Source organism: Dromiciops gliroides, chromosome 3 (genome assembly GCF_019393635.1).
Source record: "Dromiciops gliroides isolate mDroGli1 chromosome 3, mDroGli1.pri, whole genome shotgun sequence".
In the NCBI taxonomy this organism is placed as follows: domain Eukaryota; kingdom Metazoa; phylum Chordata; class Mammalia; order Microbiotheria; family Microbiotheriidae; genus Dromiciops; species Dromiciops gliroides.
Genome location: NC_057863.1, coordinates 621,298,023 through 621,323,516, shown reverse-complemented (window position 1 = coordinate 621,323,516; position 25,494 = coordinate 621,298,023). Strand labels below are relative to the sequence as shown.

The 25,494-nt window shown below is 44.9% G+C and overlaps 1 protein-coding gene across 9 annotated transcripts in view; it reads left to right on the top strand.

The window, feature by feature from the left end:
* The window catches only part of PRDM2 (PR/SET domain 2), a 207,843-nt gene extending 192,289 nt beyond the window's left edge, over window positions 1-15,554 (top strand). For 8 of the 9 annotated variants that reach the window (XM_043991794.1, XM_043991791.1, XM_043991795.1 and 5 more), the window contains 2 exons: window positions 13,434-13,589; window positions 15,422-15,554. In XM_043991794.1, coding sequence (XP_043847729.1) covers window positions 13,434-13,566 — 133 coding nt within the window. In that variant the 3' untranslated portion in view covers window positions 13,567-13,589; window positions 15,422-15,554. The remainder of the gene's footprint in view (window positions 1-13,433; window positions 13,590-15,421) is intronic. The other variant, XM_043991793.1, reaches the window with a different exon arrangement.
* The last annotated feature ends 9,940 nt before the right edge of the window (window positions 15,555-25,494 follow it).

Genomic DNA, 25,494 nt, shown 5'->3' with positions numbered 1-25,494 from the left:
GCACTTCCTAATTTGGTACTCACCAGAGTTTTGACACATTCTTTTTCACCAGCCCATATCCCCTCCCCTTTCTTTATAGCTTCTTCCCCTTCCTTAAAGAACCCAGAAGTGCATATACAGAATTAAAATTAAATCCTCCTCCCACCCCAAGATTTGTGTAATCCCTTTTGAGAAAATTGGCGTTACAAAACTAGAGCTAAGAATTATTGTTGCAGGATCTTTCCAGAAAGGAAAGGATGGAGACCTGAAGTTGGGAGGAGCTTAGCTGAGTGTCAGAAGGACAGACCAATAGGGTATTAGATCAATCAACCTCTTCTAGGCACCCTTCTCTTACACCCATGGCTGCTATAACAGGGGCAGAAGACCAGCAACTGTTCTACAGTTAATCGCCTCAGAACAACTCTGTGAATATAGGTAAAACAGACGGCACAAGTATTATTCCATTTTATAAATAATAAGACTGAGGTTAAGTGGCATAAAGGAGATTGGATCAGGTGAATTCCAAGTCCTTGGAAAGGATTCATTTTGTCTGATATGAAAAAAAAATGGAAATCACCCAATCAATGAGCATTTATGAAATACCCACTGTGTGCCAGTCACTGTGGTAGGTACTCCGAAAAGTGCTTATGGAATGACAGAAATGAAGTGCTCTTCTCCCTGGGAGCTTTTATTCTATCAGAAGAGACCACAAGTTCAGGAAGCAATGTAGTGTAATAGAGCACAGGCTTTGGGTTCAGAGGACCTGGGTTTGGAGTCTAACTCTGATAGTACCTTTGTGACTTCACCCCTCCAGTCACCCAGGTTTGTAACCTCATCACCACCCTCAACTCACCGTCACTCCCCTCACAGATCCAATCAGTTGCCAAAACTTGTCATTTCTCTCTGCCCAGCATCTCACATATATCCTCTCTTCTCCACTCACAGAGCCTCCACCTCAGTTTATCACCTCTTGCCATTTAATATTGCAGTCGTCTCCTAATTGTTCTTCCTACCTCCAGTCTCTTCCTACTCCTACACATCTTCCATACAGCTGTCAAAGTGATTTTCCTAAAGCATCCCCTTGCTTGATAAACATCACTGGCTCCCTATTGCCTCTAGGCTGAAATATAAATTCTCAGTTAAGTTCTTTTACAACTTGGCCCCTTCCTAGCTTTCCTGTCTTCTTACACTTGACTCCCTCCCATGAACTCTGCAGTCCAACTACACTGACCTTCTTGTCTCTCCATACATGAAATTCTCCATTGCATGCTTCCATGTCCTTGCCCCGACTGTCCTCCGTTCTGGGAATGCACTCCCTTCTCACCTCTGCCTTGTTCCCTTCAAGTACCACCTTCATGAAGCCTTTACTGCCACCCCCAACCCCTTCTCCTCCCCCAACTACCATGTATTGAAATCATTTTGTCTACTTCTTGTCTGTTCTTATGTGTACACATCGTTTCCTGCAATAGAATGGAAGCTTCTTGAGGGTAGGACCGATTGCACTTTTGTCTTTGTACTGCCCTCTCTGCGTATTGCACCTGGCACTTGGTAAGCACTTAGTGCTTATTGGCTCTTGGCTTAGATGTGTTCCTTCAGGCTCTCATTTTATGAGTCTATAATCCTTTGTACAAATTGTATGCATATGTATAGATACCTATTATGTTTATTTATGTATAATATATAACGTATAATATATATTATGCAAACTAAAGATGAGGTCATTTAGGGAGGAGGCACTAGCAGCTAGAAGAAGAGCAAAGGCCCCACGTAGGAGGTAGTATTTGAACTGAACTTTCAAGGAAGTTGAAGATTTTAAAAAAACAGAGGCAAGAAGGGAGGGCATTACAGGCATTGGGAATAGCCAGTTCAAAGGCATGTAGGCTGGAAAGAACATTGAACTTGGAGTCAGGAGACCCCAGTTTAAATTCTGACTGACCTCCGGCTATTCATTTAACTTTGAAGCCTGGGTTTTCTCCTTTGTCAAATAGGAATAATAATGCTTGCGCTAACTGCCTTACATCTGTATTCACAGGATTGCCACCAGAAAAGCACTTCGTAAGCCTTTGTTCCAAGCTCCCTTCCTTCCACTTCTGACAATCCACATATTAAAACCTCGTCCAGTTTTGACTTTGTGTGTTCTAAGGCTCCTCCCAGCTCTGACATTCCATATCCCACCGTGCCTTTTGGCTCTGTCATTCTAAGTGCTGAACTCCCTCCCTCCAAGCTCTGCTGTTCTGTCTTCTAAGGGCCCTCTGAGCTCTGACATTCTTCTATTCTAAGGTCTCTCCAAGCTCTGACATTCTGTGCTCCAGTGACCAGGATAACCCATGTAGAGTGTTGTGCTCCAGAGCTCCCTTGAGGCTAATTAAAAGCCAATGGCAGAATCTTCAGCAAACTAAACAAAACCCCAATTAAATCTTTAAGGGGACATGGCAAAATCCTTGGGATTTGCTCTGTGTCCAACGAGACTTTTCACCTGAGTTGCCTTATCTCCCTTTGGAATTGTTTTCAGTGACCTTATAAACTCCTTCCCCTTGAACCTGGTTGTTAGTGCTTCCCTTCTTCCCATCTCCCCCCCTCCCAATTCCTTCTTCTTGCCAACTTCTTGAGCCTATTTCAATGTGCAACATATAAGTGCCTCAGTAAAAAATCTTACTAAAATATCATTAATAAAAAAGCATTTCTTGCCATGTGCCCAGCACTATAGAAATGCTGGGGATACAGATAAGAAAAGACACTTATGATTAGGATCCCAGGAATTAGAGCTGGAAGAGGGCTTGAAGCCCATACCTGTGCATCCCTTTGGTGTCTGTGAGGGGAAACCAAAGCTGGAGATGAAGTAATTGGCCCAACAGCGTTGAACTAGTAGGTAACAAGATGTGAACTCAGGTCCTTTTGTCTGAATTCACTGATCTTTCCACTCTACCATTGAGCAGACTATAAACCCTTCAGGGGCAAGGACTTTATTTATCTTGGTATCCCTGGTGCCTAGGACATAGTAGGCTCTTTTTTTGGGGGGGGGGTGGAACAATGAGGGTTAAATGACTTGCCCAGGATCACACAGCTAGTAAGTGTCAAGTGTCTGAGGTCACATTTGAACTCAGGTCCTCCTGAATCCAGGGCTGGTGCTTTATCCACTGCGCCATCTAGCTGCACCCACATTGTAGGCTCTTAATAAATATTTGATGAATTGAACTTTGCATTATTGGGAATTAAAAATGGTGAAAAGAATGTAAAGACTGGGAGCTAAGAAACCTAGCTTCTATTACTAATCCCTCCACTAATTCCCAGCATGACTTTGGATTGGTTGGACTAGATGGTCCCTGAGATATCTTCGGTCTTTCAATTTGGTCTCTCTGCTTCAATTACGTCCCTACTCTATCCCATTTTCCACCAAAGTCAACAAAGTGATCTGCCCAAAGCTCAGTCCCTACTTGTTATATTCTAGGGGCTCCCTTTTAATTCTAGGATCAAATACAAACTCTTCTGGTATGTGAAGCTCTTCACAACCTTGAATACCTTCCTTAACTTCTTTATTCCCCTCCATGGCCTCTGTGATTCAGCTAGACTGTCCTGCACGCTGACCCTCATGCACAGTGCTCCATCTTCCATCTCCAGGCCTCTGTGCTGGCTGTCTGCCATGCTGGTAGGGAACTCTCTCTGCAGTTCTGCCTCTTAGAATCCTTGGCTTCCTTCAAAACTCAGCTCACCTTTGGAGATTTTTTTTTTGGTTTTGGGTTTTTTTGGTGGGCAATGAGGGTTAAGTGACTTGCCCAGGGTTACATTGCTAGTAAGTGTCAAGTGTCTAAAGCTGGATTTGAACTCAGGTCCTCCTGAATCCAGGGCCAGTGCTTTATCCACTGAGCCACCTAGCTGCCCCCCAAAAGTATCTATACCTAGGAATCTGGAATTGTCTTTTGGGGGGGGGGGGGCTGGGCAATGAAGGTTAAGTGACTTGCCCAGGGTCATACAGCTAGTAAGTGTCAAGTATCTGAGGCCGGATTTGAATTCAGGTCCTCCTGAATCCAGGGCCAGTGCTCTATCTACTGTGCCACCTAGCTGCCCCTTCACCTTTGGAGGTCTTCTGACAGAGGGTGGAGGACCACTTATGGGCTATGTTGAGCCTTTGGAATAAACTGCAAGGGTTTTAAATAATAAAAAAAAAACTTGGACGGGATCATGGAGTTTAGATGGTAGAAGGGTTTTAAAAGTAAGACCAGTGAGTGGAAATTTAAAAAAAAAGAAAAGGAAAGGAAAGTTATGCTTGAGGTCAAGGGGAAAAATGTATTTTATCCTTTGGAACTACGCAAAAGTGGGATAGACTACTTTGAGAGGATACTTGGAGAGGGGGGTGTCTTTAGAGAATGGGTGACCACTTGTTGGCTGTGTTGTAGAAAAGGATTCTTTTTCAGGAATTACTTGGGTGAGATGACTTCTGAAGTCCCTTCTCTGGAATCTGGTCATTCTCTGTGTTAGTCCAGCTCTCTTAGTTTTTCCAGGGGAGGGAGGGAACTGGGGCCCAGAGGGGCTCGTTTGAGTTCACAAAGGTAGCAAGGAGCAGGACAGCCTTCCAAAGCCATATCTTTTTATTTGTGTTCTTGTGCTCTTCCCATTACCCTTTGCTTCCTTGCGCTTCTCACAATGATAGGGCACATAGCCTCTGGCTAAACGAGGCGTCACACTGCATTCGTCGTTCCCAATTTCAGTGTTTCACAATTGTTATCATTTTTCCAAGTACCCTGAAATCAACTTATCTCCCCTAGCCGATCGAGCATGGTGTCCCACTCCCCAGCCCAGCCAGTAATTGCACTATACTGTTTTCCTTTTGTCTTGTTTGCATTTCTCTCACTTTCTCCCTCTGTCTCCTGGCCCATATATGCTTAGGACAGTGTGTCCTGCCTGCTCAGTGAAGGGTGTGTTGGGCTGATGCAATAGTTCTGCTGCTGCCAGGTCAGGACAGTCTGCGAAGGTCCCCTCACAGGTTCCTCCTCTTCTCTTCCTTAGCACTTTAGGCTTCAGAGGATTAGGGGAGGGGATAGTTTTCCCATGGTGTTTAGCATGAGCCCAGGATTCAAAGTAGCCTTTTGTGTATGTGTGTGTGTGTGTGTGTGTGTGTGTGTGTGTGTTTCCCTATACTAATAGAATCCCAGGTCCAGTTTCTAGCCCTATGCTATTCCCAGCTCTGACATTCAGTGTGCTAAAGTTCTCTCTCTCTCTCTCTTTTTTTTTTTTTTTTAGTGAGGCAATTGAGGTTAAGTGACTTGCCCAGGGTCACACAGCTAGTAAGTGTCAAGTGTCTGAGGCCAGATTTGAACTCAGGTCCTCCTGACTCCAGGGCTGGTGCTTTATCCACTGCACCACCTAGCTGCCCTGCTAAAGTTCTCTTAACCCATAATAGCCTATAAACCCATATTTTGATCATATAATTTGTAGTGACAAATGGTGATAGAGGAATGTATGACTCCTTTCAGACAACATTTGTATTTTGAGGAGCCTTCTACTGTTTGGGAAGGGGAGGAAGAGGGATTAACCTCGTCCTGCTTGGCCTTAGAAGGCAGAGCTAGAAGCAATACTGTTTGGGTCCCATATAAGGGACAGTTACTTACAACTAGTACTGCCCAAAAGTGGGTTGGGCAGGAAGTAGTGAGCTCTCCATCCTTGGAGGTCTTCACACAGGCTGGCCGACATGTTAGGGATGTCGTGGAAGAGATTCTACTTCATGTATGGGTTGGACTCAATGGCCCCCGGAATCCCTTCCAGCTGACATTCTGTACAAACCCAAAGGAATGGAGGTAATGCTGAGGATTCGGGGCATCAGCTTGATGCAACAAATATTCACATAGTGCCTTCTGTGTGCTGAACACAGTGCTAGGTGCCAGATGAAAGACAAAGTTTAAACAAGACACACGGCCCCTCCCTCGGTGAAAGGTAACGTTAAACAAGAGGATAAGACCATAGACTGCTACATAGGAGAGCTTCAGGTGAATGCATCCAATGCTTTGGGGAGTGAGGCATGCTGGTCAGAGGCATAAGGTCATCACCGCTAGTGAGAAGACCGGAAGACTTCATGGAAGAAGTAGCATTTACATTGGTTTTTTGTTTGTTTGCTTGCTTTTGCAGGGCAAAGAAGGTTAAGTGACTTGCCCAGGGTCACACAGCTAGTAAATGTCAAGTGTCTGAAGCTGGATTTGAATTTGGGTCCTCCTGAATCCAGGGCCAGTGCTTTATCCACTGTGCCACCTAGCTGCCCCCTACATAGTTTTGTTTTTTTTTTCAGGATGGGTAGGAGTTAAACAGGCTTAAGGCAGGATAGAGAGCTGTGTGAGAAAAAGCATATAGGCAGGAATGCACAGGGTATGTTCAGAGGGAAAGAAGATAGTTTAATTTGACTGAAGCATAGATTCCAAGGCAGGCATAAAAGTAAAGTGTACCAGTTTGTGAAGGGCCTTGAATGCTAAGTTTAAAAAGTTTGAATTTTCTCAGGAGTTAGTTTTCATTGTTCAGTTGTTTTAAGTGTCTGACTCTTTGTGACCCTATTTGGAGTTTTCTTAGCAGAGATATAGGAATGGTTTGCCATTTCCTTCTTCAGTTCATTTTACAGATGAGGAAACTGAGGCAAACAGGGTTTACTGACTTAACCAGGGTCACACAGCTAGTAAGTATCTGAAGCTACTCTTGAACTCAGGAAGATGTCTTCCTCACTCCATGCCTGGTACTCTATGCACTGTGGCACTGCTAGCAGCTCCAAGGGTTGGCAGGGAGCTACTCAGATTTTTTCAGTGGAGGAGGGATGACACCCAGATCTATGAATCAGGAAGATTAGCCTGGCATCAGCATTAAGTCTTCCCCTGCAGATGACTTTTATCTACTCTCGACATACCTTAGGCAATCTTGGTTATTTTATTTACATATCACCTCCTCAGCCAGAATGTAGAATAGAACTCTGGAGCGATTGATTCAGCAACATCCTTGGAAAAACAAAGGACTTTAAAAGACCTAAAAGTGCTGATTATTCCAGTGACCAACCATGATTCCAGAGGACCCATGATGAAGCAGGTCACCTCCCTCCTGACAGAGGGGGATGGGCTCCGGGGCCAGAACGAGACAGACAGAGAGGCTTTGAAATGGCTAGTGGGGACTTTGTTTTGCTGGACTGTGCATATTTATTATAAGAATTTTTCTTTTTCTTTTTCTTTTTCTCCAGTAGTGGTAATGGTGGTATGCATATAAAATACATACATATATATATATATACACATACATACATACACATACATATACATACATACATGCACAAATATATACACATATATTGCATGTACGTATATGTATATATAGATAAGAGGCAGAGTAAATGATGTGTCTGGAAAATAGACTGATGTTATATTGTGGAGGGTCTTGATCACTGGTCAGAGGAGTTTGAACTAAACCGATGGTGGGGGCATATATTTGGGGCCAGGGAAGTTTTTGGAGCTTCCTAATCTTTATTAAGTAGGTAGCCACCTCTTTTGCATATGCATGTATATATAAACACATATATACTTATGTATAGGTATATGTGTATACCTATATATATATATGTACATGTATATATATATATATACATACATACATATATATTTATATAATATCAAAGTCTAACTTGATTATAAGAAGTCTGATTGCTGTTCAGTCAAAGACTGACTGAAGTGCGGCTGTGCTGAAAGGAGATAGGGGGGACTGGAGCAGGTGCATGCCCCAAAGGAGATCCTCAGAGGCTCAAGAGGAAGCAATATATGCATAGGCATTTCAGGATAGGGTAACACGGCCATAAATTCATAGGTAAAGGCAGAGCGGAGCAGGCATTCTAGGCAGCAAAGCGTCATTTCCTATCCTAAGGAAGTATTTAGTGACTGCAGAGCAAATTAAGCTGCTCAAAGGTAATCATGTCAAGAAACACAACACCAAAAGACATTGCGATCTTGACCAGAAGATTCACCCTGGTGGTGGACTCTTAGTACAGAATGAAGCATGTGTTGTCATCTGTGACCAATGAGTTGGCTCATCTTTCTTGGCTATGCTTCTTTGTTGAAGTAGGGTCAGGGGAAATCACTGGGAGGTTGCAGTGATGAAAAAAATGAAAAGTGCATCCGTGAATCATTTATTAAAAATCAAACAAGGAGCAGCTAGGTGGCGCTGCAGTGGATAAAGCAACGGCCCTGGATTCAGGAGGACCTGAGTGCAAATCCAGCCTCAGACACTTGACACTCACTAGCTGTGTGATCCTGGGCAAGTCACAATCCTCATTGCCCCGCAAAAAAACAGACTGACAAATCAATCAATCAATCAAATGAGACAATATGTTGCTGCAAGTTTGAGTCTCATTTATACTTCTCCTAAGGGAAGTATGAAAAAGTGGAAAGAGCAGTCAAATCTAAACAAGTTTGAGTTCCAACTCTATCCTTTCCTAGATGTGAAAGGCAGTCTGGGGTAATAGAAAGGTCACTGCGCCAAAGACTGGGAACAGGTTTGAGAGGAGGTGAAACTGAGGCATAAAAAGATTGTGACTTACCCAGGGTCACTGAGCAAGTGGTTGAGGTAATACCTGAAGCTGTGTTTTCTGATGCCAAATCCAGTGCTCTTCCCACCATACCTTGCTTCCAGAAGCGTTATGATGAAGATTTTGAAAATTAAATCTGATTTTCTAATTGACCTAGTCTGTCATCTCAGAGCAATGTCCATGCCATCCCTGATTTATCCTCAGTGAACAGTGATGTCTAATTGATTGCATATATATATATATATATATATATATATATAATTGATTCCCTTTCTTTCTGTCCACCCCCAATTCCTTCATGTTGATCTCTCTGTCAAGTAGAAGTGAGCAAATTCTGAAGGGCTGTAAGGTGCAAGTGAAATTAGACTTGTTTACCTTGGCCCCAGATGATTCCATATAAAGAAAAACTTTCTATTGGGTCTAGCATTTCAAACCTGGGACGCTCTGAGTCTTTTATATCTGGAGATCTGTGAGTAGAAGTTGGATGACTGTCATGGGGATGTTGGAAAGAAGAATGCTAAGTCCCTTCCAACTGAGATTTTCTCTTCTCAGAAGAGCTTCTACTAAAAAATTCAAGAGGAACTCTTTTACTTACTCCTTTTCACACCCCACACCCTTTTAAGTTTTACTGGTGTCTTTTTGCTTGTATATCACATTCATTTCCAAACATATGCTTCCCATCCATTCCCCCATCCAGCAAACCACTTCCTGCAGCAAACCCTCCCTTGTAACAAAGACTGAAATAGAAAAAGTTTAGCAAAACCAACCAAGTTGACCATCTTGTCTGATAGCATGTGCAACATTTCACACCCAGAGTCCCCCACTTCTTTTAAAAAAAAAAGGGGAGGGAGTTGCTTTTTCTCCTTTCTTCTCTGGGTCCAAGCCTGTACACTATAAGTACAGATTGTGTTCCGTTCCCTTCCTTCCTTCCTTCCTTCCTTCCTTCCTTCCTTCCTTCCTTCCTTCCTTCCTTCCTTCCTTCCTTCCTTCCTTCCTTCCTTCCTTCCTTCCTTCCTTCCTTCCTTCCTTCCTTCCTTCCTTCCTTCCCTCCTTCCTTCCTTCCTTCCTTCCTCCCTCCCTCCCTCCCTCCTTTTCTTCCTCCCTTCTTTCTTCTCTCTGTCTCTCTCTGTCTCTGTGTCTCTCTCTCACACACACACACACACTTTCTCCATTTATATTTTTGTGGAGACATTGCAGATATTATTTTTCCCAATTCTGATTATTTCACATTGTATAAATTCATGGGGTCATGAGGGGAACCCACTACTTTTTGGACATCTTCACTTCAGTTAGGAAGTATTTTCTTACTTGACAATTACACTTTCCTCTGCAAGATCCACCCCTCTCCCACCTCCTCTTCTGCCCTCTAGGGCTAAACTGAACCAGCCCTTCAAACCCCTGAAGACAGTGAACATGTTCTCTCCTAAGACTTCTCCATTTGAGTTTTCTGTTTGTAGGTTAGTCAGTGGCCAGAGGAGACTCAATTACCTCCTTATCAGCAGAAGAGAACTTAAAATATTAGCCTGTCCGTGACATCTTGTCTTTTTCTCCCATGGACTGTACCTGTAGGTGCCTGTAACTTCCCAACTATACCTTTGTTGGAAGACTGAGAAACAAGGGTACCTTCTTGTGGGAAACAGCTGTGTTGACCCTTCTGAAAAAAATATTGCTTTGGGGGTATAATGGAAACATTCAACTGGAATTATAGGTCAGCAGATGGATTTTTTCAGTTTGCAGAGCTGGGGGGAAGGTTAAATCTTTTTTGGGGGGACAGGGCAATGAGGTTAAGTGACTTGCCCAGGGTTACATAGCTAGTGTCAAGTGTCTGAGGTTGGATTTGAACTCAGGTCCTCCTGAATCCAGGGCCAGTGCTTTATCCACTGCGCCACCTAGCTGCCCCCATAGGTGAGATCTTATATGAATTACATCTCTATGTGTATGTGGCAGCTTTTCCTCCTCCAATTCTGGGGGGAAAACAGACTCTAATGGACTTTTAGACTGAGCCAAGGGGCAACCAAGATTTATTAAATGCTTTCTAGGCGCTATGCTAAGTGCTGGAGATACAAAAGAAAAGCAAAAACAGGTTACCTGATACGAAGAAGTTCTGACTCTTACGGGGGGAGACGACATGTAAAAAATGATGTGCATGGAAGTTATGTACAGGGCGGATGGAAAAGGGGGGGGGGAACTGAATTTTGGGAGTCAGAAATGAGGAGAGAGAGCACTTCAGGTTACAAAGGCATTGCGGTGAGAGATAGGGAAAAAAGGCAGTGTCTAGCACTGTATAGAGGTGATGCGGCTTTTAAGCAGCAGAGCTGAGGAGGGCGTGAGGAATCATGGTACAAAATCACGGATTGGGCAGTGTCACAGGCTGAGTCAGCCCTCCTGCTCCATCCATGTTGCCCGCCATTTGCTCTCGATCCAGGCGCCCCAGAGCTCTGGTATTGAGGAGTGCCGCCTCATTTCATACTATTCACCCTTCTCATGGAATCTAGCCAGCAGGCAACTCAGCATGCCCACTGGGGGTTCAACCACAGTGCTGCGAGCACAGAGCAGGCTTACCACTTCCATATTGGGATCTCATTTGAGGCTCACTTAAGTCGAATGAAGCGTGTCCCAGGCTGACCTTGACCTTCACTGGTAGCCGACCTTGGGTGTGACTCTGGCTTTGAAAGACATGGCTCAAAACCAAGTGGTTTTTACGCGGAGAACACCATGTTCTGGATGCTAAGACAGACGTTGTCTTGGAGAGCTGGGCTGCGTGGAGTCATTACCAGTGAGCAGCAGCATGTCCTATATTTGGGACGGAATGCAAATTTTAACAGTAGCTCCTGCCGCCCCCAGGGTTTGCTCCAGGCAGGATAGTAAAGCTAGGGAAGTTTATTTTTCACTACTCTGCCTCCCGGCTCCTGTCTCCAGGCTCCCAGCCCACCCTGTCACTGCTGTCCAACCAAGCCTACCCTTCCCAGAATCCCACGCTCCAGCCCTTCTTTCCTAGATGACCAGATCTCAAAGTTAAAAGAACATTCAGGGGCAGCTAGGTGGCGCAGTGGATAGAGCACCGGCCCTGGATTCAGGAGGACCTGAGTTCAAAATCCGGCCTCAGACACTTAACAATTACTAGCTGTGTGACCCTGGACAAGTCACTTAGCCCCAATTGCCTCACCCCCCCCCCAAAAAAAAAAGACAGCCAGTATCCCCTGCTCATTTTAAATGTTTCTTCTTGAGTAGGACTCTCAGAACACAGTGAGAATGGCACTTGCTATGAGGCTAGAAGCAGACAAAGGCAAGGGGGTTAATCATAACATTAATAATGACAGCTGGCACTTCAGTGGCACTTTTAAAGTTCACAAATATCATTTCACGTGACCCTCAGAACAACCCTGAGAGGTCAGTGCTGTTATCATTCCCATTTTACAGATGAAGAAACTGAAGCACAAAACATGTAAGCAGCTTCCCAGATCGCTCAGCTAGTCAGGTCTTCCCGACTTCAAGTCACCTGGCCCACCTAGCTGCCTAAAACGATACTATCCTACCATAAACTGTTTTCCAGGAAGCTGCCAGAGATCTGGGCCAGGGTATCTAGAAAATGTCTTAGATTTGATAGGGACTGTCAGTATTATGAAGCCCAGAGGCCCAGACTGGTCCCAAGACTGGTGTGTATGCATATTGTGTGTGCGAGTATGATCCTGGATTGTCAAAGACCAGGCTGGTAGAGCATAAACTGGCAGAACTACAACTAGGGTGGGGTTACCAGAGCTTTGTTTCAGGGCGCTAAAATGTAGAGGGTTACTAGCCCTTATATTCATTAAGTAGCATAGAAAGAGCTAAGCCCAGTGTCTGGTTAGTCAGAATACGGATAGGGAGAAAGGGGTCCTGTGACTTCATTGGTTTAGAGAGCTCTGGGTGAAGGAAACTCCACTCAGCTCTTAGAGGCACCTAGGTGGTTCAGTGGATGGAGTGTTGGACCTAAGGACAGACAGAAGACTGGAGTCCAAGTCCAGCCTAATGACCTTCCTGATCCTGGGCTAGTGACTTCACCTTTGTCTGCCTCAGGTTCACTAACTATGATATGGGGATCATGACAGCACCTACCTCCCAGGGTTGTGGTGAGGATCCAATGAGGCACTATTTGTAAAGCCCTTAGCACAGTGCTCAGGAGATGGATACACCTACATACACCTACATACAGACATATACACACATATAGGACATGCAGAAGGTGCTTAATAAATGCTTCTTTTCTTTTTTCTATCAATTCACTTTATCTTTGATTTATACACTTGGAGAGCTGCCAGTCCAACTTGTGAGGTTAAGAGACTTGCCCAAGGTAACTCAGCCAGCATGGTTCAGAGGCAAGGCTTAAACTCCATTTGCTCTGACTCCAAGGCCAGCTGTCTCTCTACCACACTAGACTGCTTCTCAAGATAAATGAGAGCAACTAGAAGGCTACCAGATGGTCCATCTTCTTCCTCTTGCTCCGCCAAGCATATCCCCCAGGGTGCTTCTCCCTGGATAGGGGCCCTGTTCCTAGGGGTCTCTCTCCTCAACCTCATAACTGTATTTGTCTTAAAAAGCGGATGACTTTGAGGGGATGTTTCATGTCGTTTGCCCTGGGCATCTCTGGTTGCGCTTGCTCTGGGCCACCATATTGCTCTTGGTATCCCTTCAGGCTGTAAGAGAGGTTCTGGTGATGTCTCTTGCCCCTCCCCCCCAAAGATGAGCCCAGCTTAAGAAGGAAAAGCTCATCCCAGGGTCATGCAGAGTTCTGAGTTTTCTGGCCCCTGTCTAGGTCCAAGCCTGCTCTTTGAGGCCGGTAGGGTCCAGAGAAAGACTCTAAGTGCTGAAGTGAGATGCCCACAATCCCCTCTGTAAGCAAGTGAGCTTTGATGTTTCTCCCTCCCTCTCCATACAGTTACAGCCTCCGCTTGGCCTCTCGATGTCCTCTCTCAGCTACACCTCTCACCAGGCAGTGTAAGAAGGCCCAGGCCCAGGCCCAAGCCCAAGCCCCAGGAGCCCACCTTCAAGGAACGTTCCTAAAGGAATAAGTGTTCTCTTTGCCGGGAAACAGGTACCAGGCTCTGAGGGGGCAGAAACACGTTGTATTTTGTGTCATTCATGCATTTGTTTTTACATTCCACTCATTCCCCAGTTCAGAAAGCAGCTCGTGGATGGAGAGCCGACCTTGAAACCAGGAAGACCTGAATTTAAATCCTGCCTTTGACCTGTATTGGCTCTGTGACCCTGGGCAAATCCCCACACTAGCTCTGTGCTCTAAGCAGCTCTTTAAGAGTGGGAGAAAATGGACTGACCTGCACTGCTAGAGGCAGCTCCTTTCTCGGGGGCTCCTTGGGCCAGTGAATTCCCAGGTCCCATCCTTGTACTTCTTCTCTTTCCTAATGGGTTCCCAGGCTCCCCCACTGAGCCCTTCCTTGTAACCCTTTGACCCCATTTGACAGAAGCAGTATTCTGCATCCATTGCCTCCCCACAGCTTGTGCTAGTTCATCTTCCTCTTTAGTTTTGTGGGAGTCATGGCCATGGGGATGATATTGATCTTCAGAGTCTGCTGACTCTGCTCGCTGTCCCTTCCTCACATCCCCCATAGGTCCCTGAGTCCCTCATAGTCACTGTTTCCTTTGGCACAGTAGTTGGACTTCATCCATTTGGGTGGCTGCTATCAGGCAGGGGAGGGACTGAGCCTTGAATCCTCCAGGGACTGAGCTAGAGATGGGAATTTAATTCATTCAGCAAGCATATGTTAAATACCTGCTGTTTGCCAGGCCCTTTGCTAGGTGCTAATGGGGTGTATGGGTATTCAGGGAGGACTAGCGTCTCTGCTATGAGGGCTCACTGAGCCCTTTGCAGGCTGCCCATCTACCTTTGGGGTCCGCCTGGCGCTCAACTCTCTCCAGTGGCTCCAAAAAGTTGTGGCATGTACAATGGCTACAGCCTGCTAAACCCTCATGGCTAAACTGGATTGAAGGGAATAAATAGATGGGCCACAAGCCCTTTGGGGACTTAGGGGGTATCTGCCCCAAGCACGTGAAGACTTCCCACCGTGAAATGGGAGGATGAGAACAGTTTGTCCCGGTGGTCAGGAAGGCAGCTGAAGCAGGCTCCGTGGAGCGGTTAGGGCTTGGTCAGACATCGAAGACACCAAGGTCATACACTGCACCCCTGGGCTGTCGCTGCTTGTCCTGACTCTTGTCCGGCCACTGGACTTTGATGACTCTGGACTTTGGGCAACTCTGCCTCACTTAAATCCAATTCACTCTTGAGTCGAGACATCACTCTGGTCCTCTTTGCAAATGAAGGACAGACAACAACAACAACCAGGTGTTAGTGATGCCAACGATGATAATAATAGTTGCTGACGTCTTTATAGTGTTTTAAGAATTACAAAGTGCTTTATCATTTCATTTGATCCTCATGACAATCCTGGGAGGTGGTGGCTCTTAGGATACCCATTTTACAATTGTGGAAACGGAGGCAGATGGGTTAAATGACTTGCCCAGGGTCACACAGCTAGTAAGTGTCTGAGGCTGGATTTGAATTCCCATCTCCCTGACCAGGTCCAAGGCTCTATCCACCACAACACCTAGCTGCCAAGGACTCTGCAAACAAAAACAACCCTTTCCCTGCCCTTGAGGGAAAACAGCATGTAAGTCAACAAGTAAATAGGAAATATATGTAAAGTAATTTCACTTGGGGGAAGGGGGATGTATGTGTGGAGAGCACTAACACCTGGGGTGCTGAGGAGGGGCCTTTTCTAAAGGGAGTTGGGTGTTAAGTCCTTGAAAAGTGCTTGTGCAATTGGGAGAGAGGCAGGATCATCCTAGTGTATGACCCAGGTCCTGGGTAAACGAATCCTAACCCAGTTGTGCCTTTTTGCTCCTCCACAGCTCCTGAGATGACACCTGCATGAGCAAGGCCCAAGGGGCCCCAAGGCTGCCATGCATGACGCGCTCTTCTCGTCCTTTGGTCCTGAGAGAAAGAGAAAAAGCCGAATTTCTGTCTTCAGAAAGGAGACCCGAGCCCCAGGGGGACACGATGGTCACTGATTCCCTGGGTCCCTCCAAGGGTGATGTCGGGATGTCTCCTTTCCAGGGTGGGCTGAAGGGGAAGGACATCATGAGCACATGGCATGTTCTGTGGCAGAAGGTCATGGCCAGGTTTGGGTCTCTCTTTCTATGCAATTTGTTTCCCAGAGTCCCTCACCCTGTCTTTGCCTCTGACGTCATCCATTGCCATTCCCTGGATGGGCTCCGATCTTGTGGCCAACTTCTGTCCCATCCAAGGGGGCCTTTCAGGAGAAGGTTCCTGGATTTGATGCTCCCCATCCCCCGTCTTCTCAATCCCAGCCTCCCTTTCTCCATGTTCTGCAGAAATCCAGAGGGCAGAGATGTTCACGGAGTCTTGGCGAAGTTCTCCTGGTGACCCAAATCTCCCTAGGAGGGGGGAGGAGGAGGAGGAGGAGGAAAGCCTTCTTGCCTAAAAAAAAAAAAAAAAGACTTGGGGGGGTCTTTATTCAGTTCCTCCCATCTGGGTGGATAAGACACCTCTAGATTTCAAACTCCCTTCAGTGCCTGTATTATAGTCCCCCAGGCCTGGGCAGATCTTGGAAGGAAGCTGGTCCTTCCCTCCAGGCCTGGCCTCTCCAGGGAAGGCAGAGAAGGTGGGCTGGGACGCTTTCACCTCTGCTGCTGCCCCACCCCAACTCTGATGCCATCATAGGCATCTTCAGTCCCTAGGCTCTCAGTTTCAAGTATCATATCAACTTGAAAAAAAAAGAAAGATTTAGAAGTACAAAAAAGGGGAGATCTTTCAAGGTCAGGAACAGCCTGATGGGGTAGGGGTAGAGGTGGGAGACCCTGCCACACCCCAGAAAAATAGATGAACTAAGCCTGGGATTTTGAATGAGTCCAGTGAAGTTCCCGGGTATTGTGCCTCTGCAGGCAGGCCACGTGGAAAGACTCTCTTGGGACCATTCTGGTGCCATTAAATATTCTTGGCTTGATATTTCAAAGCCAAAGTTGAAGGACATTTATCAAAGTACAAGAATCTTGAGGGGACGTGATTGGGGGCTATTGGGTTTTTCCCCCTTTTTCCTTCTTCCTTCAGGGCTACTGTGGTTTAATCTCCCAACTCTGTAAATATGTATGAAGATGATTTTAAGAGCATGTATTTATGTCTGACTGTAAATGCTCCATTTTTAAAGTTTTATAACTCGTGTTATTTAATTAATCAGCCAGTTGCAGTAAGGTGATGGAGATGGGTCTAGGAGAAGGGTCTCATGGAGATAAAGCCTCACATGGGCAGGAAAAAAAAATCATTGGAATCACAGTTTAATGTCAGGATTTGCACATTTCTCACCCAATGGAAAACTTTTCTCAGTAGGTAATAAAATGGAAGCCTCACTCTCCTCCCAAAATTAGTCCTCCAGCATGGAAATTATGGATTTTTCTTATCTTGATGGTAAAATTTTGTCCCAATCATTGTTCAAATTCACAAAACTTTCCCTCTTCCCTCCTCCAGTTCCCAAGGTATTTCTGCTTCCAGGGAAAGAGTTCTGTGGCTGAGAGCCCATGAGTCTCTCCTTCTACCCTGTAATAATGAATATTGTTGGGGGTAGGGATTATTAAGTGAGGGGAAATCATTTTTTGCATGTGAAATTTTGCTGGTCATCTTTTAGCACTCTCTTCATGTGATTCCTGATCTGAGCGTCCCAATAATGAAAAAGAAAAAAAAATGAAGAACAGTTTTATTTTTTTTAAAGTGATGTTTCCTGGTCAGTGCTGGTTTTCTGAACGTTGAGTCAGATTGCTGAAGACTCTGTTGTTTTGTCTGCCATGTGGAGAAAATGAACAATAAAAACAAACAAACCAAAACAAAGTGTATCTGTAGGGGAAGCACGTGTGAAGAAGGCTCCTTTTCTCTCAGCCTCGGCTCCTCACGCTAGGAATTCTGGGCTTGGGTGGGAGGCTGGGCTAGCTGCCCTCTGAGAGGGAGCTTCTGACTCTGAGGGGGTCTTATGAGAGAAGGTCTAGGGGCTGGTCATTGCCTCGATCTCCCCTTTGCTATTCAACATCCAAAGCTGCCTCTTGTTCTCTTTCCCCCTCCCCTGTTGCTCACTAGTGCTCTCTGTCTCTCTCTCCTCCTGTCCTCCACCCTGTCTCTTTCTCCTCTCTCTTCCTCTCTTGTCCCCATTTTCTCCCTCTCTAATTGTCTCTGTTTGTCTCTGTCTATCTCTCCCCACCTCTCCCATCAGGAGTCACATCTTTCTACACATTCTCAGCATTACAGGGCCATCCAGGGAACCACCAAGCCTGTCTAGGGGAGGAGGCCACACTTACAAGGTAGGGTTGGGAACCTGACTGAGGTGGGGGATGTGTGCTGTTGACATGGGAAATTGAGGGAGACCATTCATGGAAAGGTGGGAAGGGGGGACATCGATAGGGAAGGTTGGGAAAAAAAAACCATCGGTGACATCAGAGACATCTGTTGATGGGCAGTTGAGAAACATCCATTGATCAGAGGTTGGAAAGGAAGTGGAAGCCAATGGAGATGAACTGAGAGCAGGGTTTGAATAGGAGACATTGAGGAGAAAGTTGTGAAAACTTAACAGTGAAAGAGAGAAGTAGACATGGATGAGAGGTTGAATAGGGGACATTGACAGGGAAATTTAAGGGAGTCATTAATAGGAAGTGAGGGCGTTGGCAGAGGAGATTGGGAAGGGGAACCTCTCAACAGGAGGTGAGGAGCAGACTTTGAGGAGAGACTGAGACAGGGGCATTGACAGGAAATTAAGTCACTGGTGTGAAGTGGGGGCATTGACAGGCAGGTTGGGTAGTTAGCAGTGGAGGAGACCAGGGGGAGAGTCAGGAAGGGAGCGCTGATAGGGGAGGATGGGAAGGAGTTCAGAATTAGTTTAAGATAAGTTGTAGATAGCAAGATCACTTCACTGAGAGCCAGCCCTTGGCAGAAACGAAAGACTGAATTTCTATGTTTCTCCACTAAACCACTTCTGTTCTTTAAATGAGTTAAATTGTCCCCCCCACACCCCACTCCGAATTCATCAAGAAACAAACGCATTTTACTTCGGACTAGAGAGAAGAGACAAGAAGAAAATCCAAATCAGTAGAATGGTTAGTTCTTTTTTCTACGCATGCCCCCACCTCCCCTTTTGCCGCCATTTTCCTTCTTAAACACCAGAGAAGAGAGGGGAGGAAAGGAAAGAACAGGGAAGTTGTGGAGAGACATCCTGAGACCATGTTGTCCCTCCTCTGGTGGAGCTAAGGGCTTTGTTTCAGCCAGGAACTCTGGGCCAGAAAGGATTTTTTCTTCTTTTCTCTTCCCTCCCCGCATCATTCTGTTCTGCTGATACAGTCCAAAGTCCCATAAGTTGGATGCTCGAGGTGGAAAACCTGCTTGTGAGGAGACAGCAGGAGAACCTGTGGGGTGGGGGTGGGGTTCTGACAAACAGTACCCCATCCTCAGGCTGCCAACATCTCGCTAGGTCCTCTAAAGACACTCTGTCTCCACCCCTGAAAAGTAAAGGACACTCATCTGTTTTCATGCAGTGTCTATGCTGTGTAAATGAATTCCAGAAACCAACCCTGACACCTTGTCCTCAGTGGAAGGGAGAACTGAGGGCAGCAAAGGATCCTGTGTAAAGGAATTGGAAAGGGAGGAAAGCAGTCATTGTGATTAATCACAGGAGATTGTCCTGTTACTTAAAGTTAACTGACTCAGATAGCCCTTTGAAATTGGTGATGAAGAAGGGTTAATGACATTAGCTGACATTGTCTCTCCATGGACATAGCAATGTCTCCATTGTCTATATGTATGTGCTTATATAAATATATATTTTTTATATTTATACATTATATAATTTTACATATTTGTGGGGGAGAGAGAGAAGAGAAGAGAAGAGAAGAGAAGAGAAGAGGAGAGGAGAGAAGAGGAGAAAAGAGGAGAGGAGAGGAGAGGAGAGAAGAGAAGAGAAGAGAAGAGAAGAGAAGAGAAGAGAAGAGAAGAGAAGAGAAGAGAAGAGAAGAGAAGAGAAGAGAAGAGAAGAGAAGAGGAGAAAAGAGGAGAGGAGAGGAGAGGAGAGAAGAGAAGAGAAGAGAAGAGAAGAGAAGAGAAGAGAAGAGAAGAGAAGAGAAGAAAAGAGGAGAGGAGAGGAGAGAAGAGAAGAGAAGAGAAGAGAAGAGAAGAGAAGAGAAGAGAAGAGAAGAGAAGAGAGAGAAGGGGGTGCAGCTAGGTGGTGCAGAGGATCAAGCGCCAGCCCTGGATTCAGGAGGACTTGAGTTCAAATCCAGCCTCAGACTCTTGACACTAGCTGCGTGACCGTGGGCAAGTCACAACCTTCAATGCCCCAAGAAAAAAAAAGAAAGGAGAGAGAGAGAGAGAAAGAAAAGAAAGAAAGAAAGAAAGAAAAAAAGAAAGAAAGGAAGGAAGGAAGGAAGGAAGGAAGAAAGAAAGAAAGAGAAAGAAAGAAAGAAAACACTTGGTTCATGACAGCTCTATGAGGGAGATTGTGTATATGCTGTTGTTATCCCCATTTCAATGATGAGGAGACTGAGGCTCCAAAATTACATAGACAGTAATCAGAGCTTGGGTTTGAAGCCAGGTTTTCTGGTTCTTGATCTAGTGCTCTCTTCGCAAAATAGAACTAGTATAGAATACTTTTTCAGAATCCTCACAGAAACTTAAGAGCCGTCTAGTCTGAACACAAATCTCCTCTGACAGCTAATACTTGTGTTGTGCTCTCAAGTTTCAAGTTTCAACAAGTTGGTGATTTAGGTGCTATTATCATTCCCATTTTACAGATGAGGAAACTAAGAGACTTGCCCAGGGTCACTCACGGAGAGTAAGTATCTGAGGCAGGATTCAAGCTCGGGTTTTACCGACTCCCAACCCAACCCTCCATTCACTGTGGCACCCAACAGCCTCTAGAAAATACCCAGGGAGCAGTCCTCCAACCCTTGTATGAAGGAAAGAAAGATGTAAACAAGCATTTGTCATCTGCCTGCTTCATGCCAGGCACTGTGCTAAGCACTTTACAAATATCTCATTTGATCCTCACAACAACCCTGGGAAGTAGGTGCTGCTATGACTATTTTTGCAGCTGAAGAAACTGAGGCAAACAGAGGTTAAGTGACTTGCTCAGGGTCACACAGCTAGTAAGTCTCTGGGGGCAGATTTGAACTCAGGTGGTCCTGCCTCCAGGCCCAGTGCTCTATTCACTTCAATAAATGACCTAAGGCCTCCAGGGAGAGGGAACTGCACAGTGCAAGCTGTGGTAGGTGCTTAATAAATGCCAGTTAACCATTTCCCGTTTCATTCTTTTATTTCACTTTCTCAAATTAGAAGTTTTTCCTGAACATCAATCTAAACCTCATCTCTCCCTGCCTCCACACCCCCCAGGCTTCTCTAGGCTGATCACCCCAGTTCCTTCTTTAAAGTCGATGGATCTCCTTAAGTTGTATTATAGTGGAAAGAGCACTGGAGACCTGGGTTCAAATGCTAACTCTGATGCTTGTATCCTGTGTGACTTTGGGCGAGCTTTTGAAGCCTCAGTTTCCTCATTTGAAAAATGAAGGCTTTGGGGCCTCAGAGGTCCACCCCAGCTCTGTCGGTAATCCCAGACTTTTGGAGTAGCAGGAAAAGAAGCATTGCTCTTGGGGTGGTTCTGACTTTAAATGTGCAGGCTACTTGACTGAGTAGGAACTATGTTTATTTTTAGAAAAACTCACATTTTTGTAACAAGATTCCCCTGGGCTTTGACTTTCCCAAAGCAAGCCGCGCTCTTGCTGGGTAGATAACCCGACCATTTACTGGAGAAAGAGGCCCTGGGGTCACTGGGAAGTGGAATCTTTCCTTATGGATTAAAGTCTAAATTTGGTCCTCTTTTGGTCCCGAGTGGTCTCCTGCTAATTCAGGGGGTCGCCCTGCCCCCTGTTAACCAGGTATATACCCAAACCTGGCCCTGCATGTGCATGGGGCTGACACATGGTCTGATCACTGAACACCAAACCCTACTCCAGAGCCCTGGCCAAGTGGTACAAATCATGCCCCAATTCAGTTTTTTAAGACAAATTCTTTGGGGAGTGGCAGGGACGAGGGCAGGGCCAGGCCAGAGAAATACAGCCATGGGGGGAAGAAATGGTGTCATGTGGTAACTTCCTATTTTTAACCAATTATTCTTACTAAATAGTTGCTAAACTTAATTGTTCACGCTGCTGAGGACTGAGGGGCCCTGGGACAAAATATCAGTTTCCCCGCTCTAGTTACAGCTCTGCTGTGTTCTTCTATATCTTTCTGATTTGGCCAGACTTCGGGCTTTACCTACTGGTCCTTTCTAGCCAGGGAGTCCTGGAAGTTTATTGTTCTGAGGTTGTCATGAAAGTTAAAGGCAGTGTGTTGTAGGGGGAAATATATAGGACTTTGTAGCCAGAAATTCTGGATTTCAATCAGCCAGTCAATATGCATTTATTAAATACCTACTATGTATGCATTGGGCACTGTGACAGGTGGTGGGGATAAAAAAAAGGCAAAGATGAAACAGTCTCTGGAACTTATTCCATCCCTCTTTGGGGAGGGAGAAAGAATCTCTTTCTCCTAACTGGACACCTTCAGGCCCTGGAGGAATGTTCTCTTTATTGGTGACTGCTTCTTTCAGACTACTGTTTCAAGAAAAAAACCCAGCCATACTTGAGTGCATGGGCATCCTTTTCTTCATCTTCTCTCCCTGTTCTGGGACCATCAAGCATGATCATAGCAACTTTGCCATTGTTCCCATATGAAGCGTGTCCAGTCACTATCCTTATCCCTTCAAATGAGGTACTATTTGTAAAGCACTTAACAATGTGCCTGGCACATAGTAGTCACTTAATAAATGCTTATTCCCTTTCCCTCCCATTTGGATGCTGTTAACCCCAATATAATGTAAGCTTCTGAGGGCAGGGACTATCTTTACCTCTGTTTCATTCATTCATTCATTCATTCATTCATATAAAATATTCAGAGATGAGTGTGTATGTATGTGTGTATATTCACACATATATTGTATATACACATACATGTGGTAAATAACATACACATATACACAATACCTGTACAGATATACATATGTGTAAATGTGTGTGCATATACATGCATACATACACACCTGTGAAGGTGGGTGGTGGTGGTGATAGTGGAGACTATAAGGCAAGGGTTCTTATGGGAGATGGTGCTGGACCTGAGCCTTGAAGGGAGCTGGGGGTTCCAAGAAGCAGAGGTACCAGAAGGAGAGCAGTCCAGGAAGGGAGAGATAGCTTGGGCAAAGTCCTAGAACTGGGAGATGGGCTGTCACATGGACCCAAACAAGAGAAAGTCATTTTGACTGAATTATAGATTGCATGAGGGGGGTGATGGGCAATAAACTTGGTAAGGTCTATAAGCCAGATTTTGAAGGGTTTAAATGCCAAAGACATTTGCATTTTATTCTATAGACAATAGGGAACCTCTGAAAATTTTTTCTTTGCTTTTCTTGCTGTGTTTCTTCCTTTCTTTGTTTCTTTGTTTCTTTGTTTCTTTGTTTCTTTGTTTCTTTGTTCCTTCCTTCCTTCCTTCCTTCCTTCCTTCCTTCCTTCCTTCCTTCCTTCCTTCCTTCCTTCCTTCCTTCCTTCCTTCCTTCCTTCCTTCCTTCCTTCCTTTCTTTCTTTCTTTCTTTCTTTCTTTCTTTCTTTCTTTCTTTCTTTCTTTCTTTCTTTCTTTGTGAGGCAGTTGGAGTTAAGTGACTTGCCCAGGGTCACACAGCTAGTAAGTGTTAAGTGTCTGAGGTTGGTGCTCTATCCACTGCACCACCTAGCTTTCCCTGAAAATTTTTTAAAGCAAGGGTGTGACATGGTCAGATGTGTTATAATAATCATAACCAGCACTTCTATTTAAGATTTGCAAAGCACTTTACAGAAATTATCTCATTTGATCCTCACAACTACCCTGAGAAGCAGGTGTTATTATTATCCATATTATAGATGGGGAAACTCAAGTAGACAGACACAGATAACGGCCAGGTGGTGCAGTGGATAGAGTGCTGGACCTGCAGTCAGCAAGACCTGAGTTCAGGCCTCAGACACCAGCTGTGTGCCCTTGGGAAGGTCATTCAACCTCTGTCTGCCTCAGTTTTCTCAAGAGTTAAACAAAGAAACAAACAAACACCCCAAATCAACCACTACCACCTCCACCTCCCTCTCAGGGTTGTTTAGAGGATCAGTGGAGATCAAATTTGTAAATATATGCCTGGAACATGGCAGGCACTATATAAATGCTAGGCATTATTCTTGTTGTTGTTGTTATCATCCCTATTATTATCAATAGTAGTAATCATAGTAATGGCAACAGCAGCAGTAGTTATAATAATAGTGGTGGTGGTGGTGGTAGTGGTGGTGATAATAGTGGTAATCGTGGTAGTAGTGGTAGTAGCAGCAGCAGTAGTAATAGTAGTAATGATAGTAGTAGTAGCAGCAGCAGCAGTAATAGTAGTAATGATAGTAGTAGTAGCAGCAGCAGTAGTAATAGTAGTAACGATAGTAGTAGTAGCAGCAGCAGTAGCAATAGTAGTAACAATAGTAGTAGTAGCAGCAGCAGCAGTAATAGTAGTAGTGATAGTAGTAGTAGCAGCAGCAGTAGTAATAGTAGTAACGATAGTAGTAGTAGCAGCAGCAGTAGTAATAGTAGTAACGATAGTAGTAGTAGCAGCAGCAGCTGATGGATTGGAGATGGAAGACAGGAAGTAGAGAGTCCAATGTGAATCTCTGTTCTGCCAGTCATTTTCTGTATGAACTTGGGCTAGTCTCTACCCTTGTCTGAACCTCAGTTTCCTCCTCTTTAAAATGAGGGACTTGAATTAGGTGATCTCTAAGGTGCCTTCAAACTCCAATATCCTGTTTCCATGGGGGTCACAGAGCACCTACTGTGTTCAGGGCAGTACAGAGGATACAAAAGAAGTAGAAGACGAAGTCCCTTTCTCCAAGGAGCCAAGTATACAATATTCCAGTGTTACTATTTATTTCTCATCTAGAGACAGCGTGAGCTCAGCTAGAGAACTGGATTTGAAGTCAGAAAGGTCAGTTCCTATCTCCAACACATCCTGGCTATGTGCATCTCACTTCATCTCTCAGGGTCCCCATGAAACTCCCTATAGCTTTAAGCTGGCTCTGACTTCCTACAGGAATGTCTTAATGTGGGAACTTTCTATAATCAACCGACCATTCAATAAACATTTTTAAAGTGCCTACTATGTGCCAGACTGCCCCCCCCATGCTAAGTGGAAGGGATGCCAAAAGAGGCAAAAAAAGATAATCCTTGACCTCAAGGAGCTTACAATCTAAAGGGAGACAACAAGCCAACAAATATATACAGAGCAAGCTAAATATAGGATAAATAAGAAATAATGAACAGAGGGAAGGTATTGAAATTCAGAGGGATTGGTAAGACTTCCAGCAAAAGAAGGGATTTTAGTTGGGATTTAAAGGAAGATGGGGAGGTCAGTAGGTGGAGCAGAGGAGGGAGAACATTCCAGGCATAGGGAACAGCCAGAGAGAAGGCTGTCAGAAGAAAAGAAAATATGTATATATGTATATATATATATATATATATATATATATATATATATATATATGTATATGTATATGTGTGTGTGTGTGTGTGTGTGTGTGTGTGTGTGTGTGTATATATATATATATATATAAAGGAAAGGCCCAATTCTAGATAATTGCGAATTACTCAAATACTCCCTGAGGGAACTTGGGAAGTCACTTTCCCTCTCTGGATCTCAGTTTCCTTCTCTATAAGATGAGGTTAGAATAGATGATCCCTAAAGTTTCTTCAAGCCTTATATCGAAAATCCTCTGAATGAGGATAGACTTTCTCATTGGCTTCAAAACAGAGTATGTCCAGAAAAAACTTCCATTTTCATTTCCTCAAC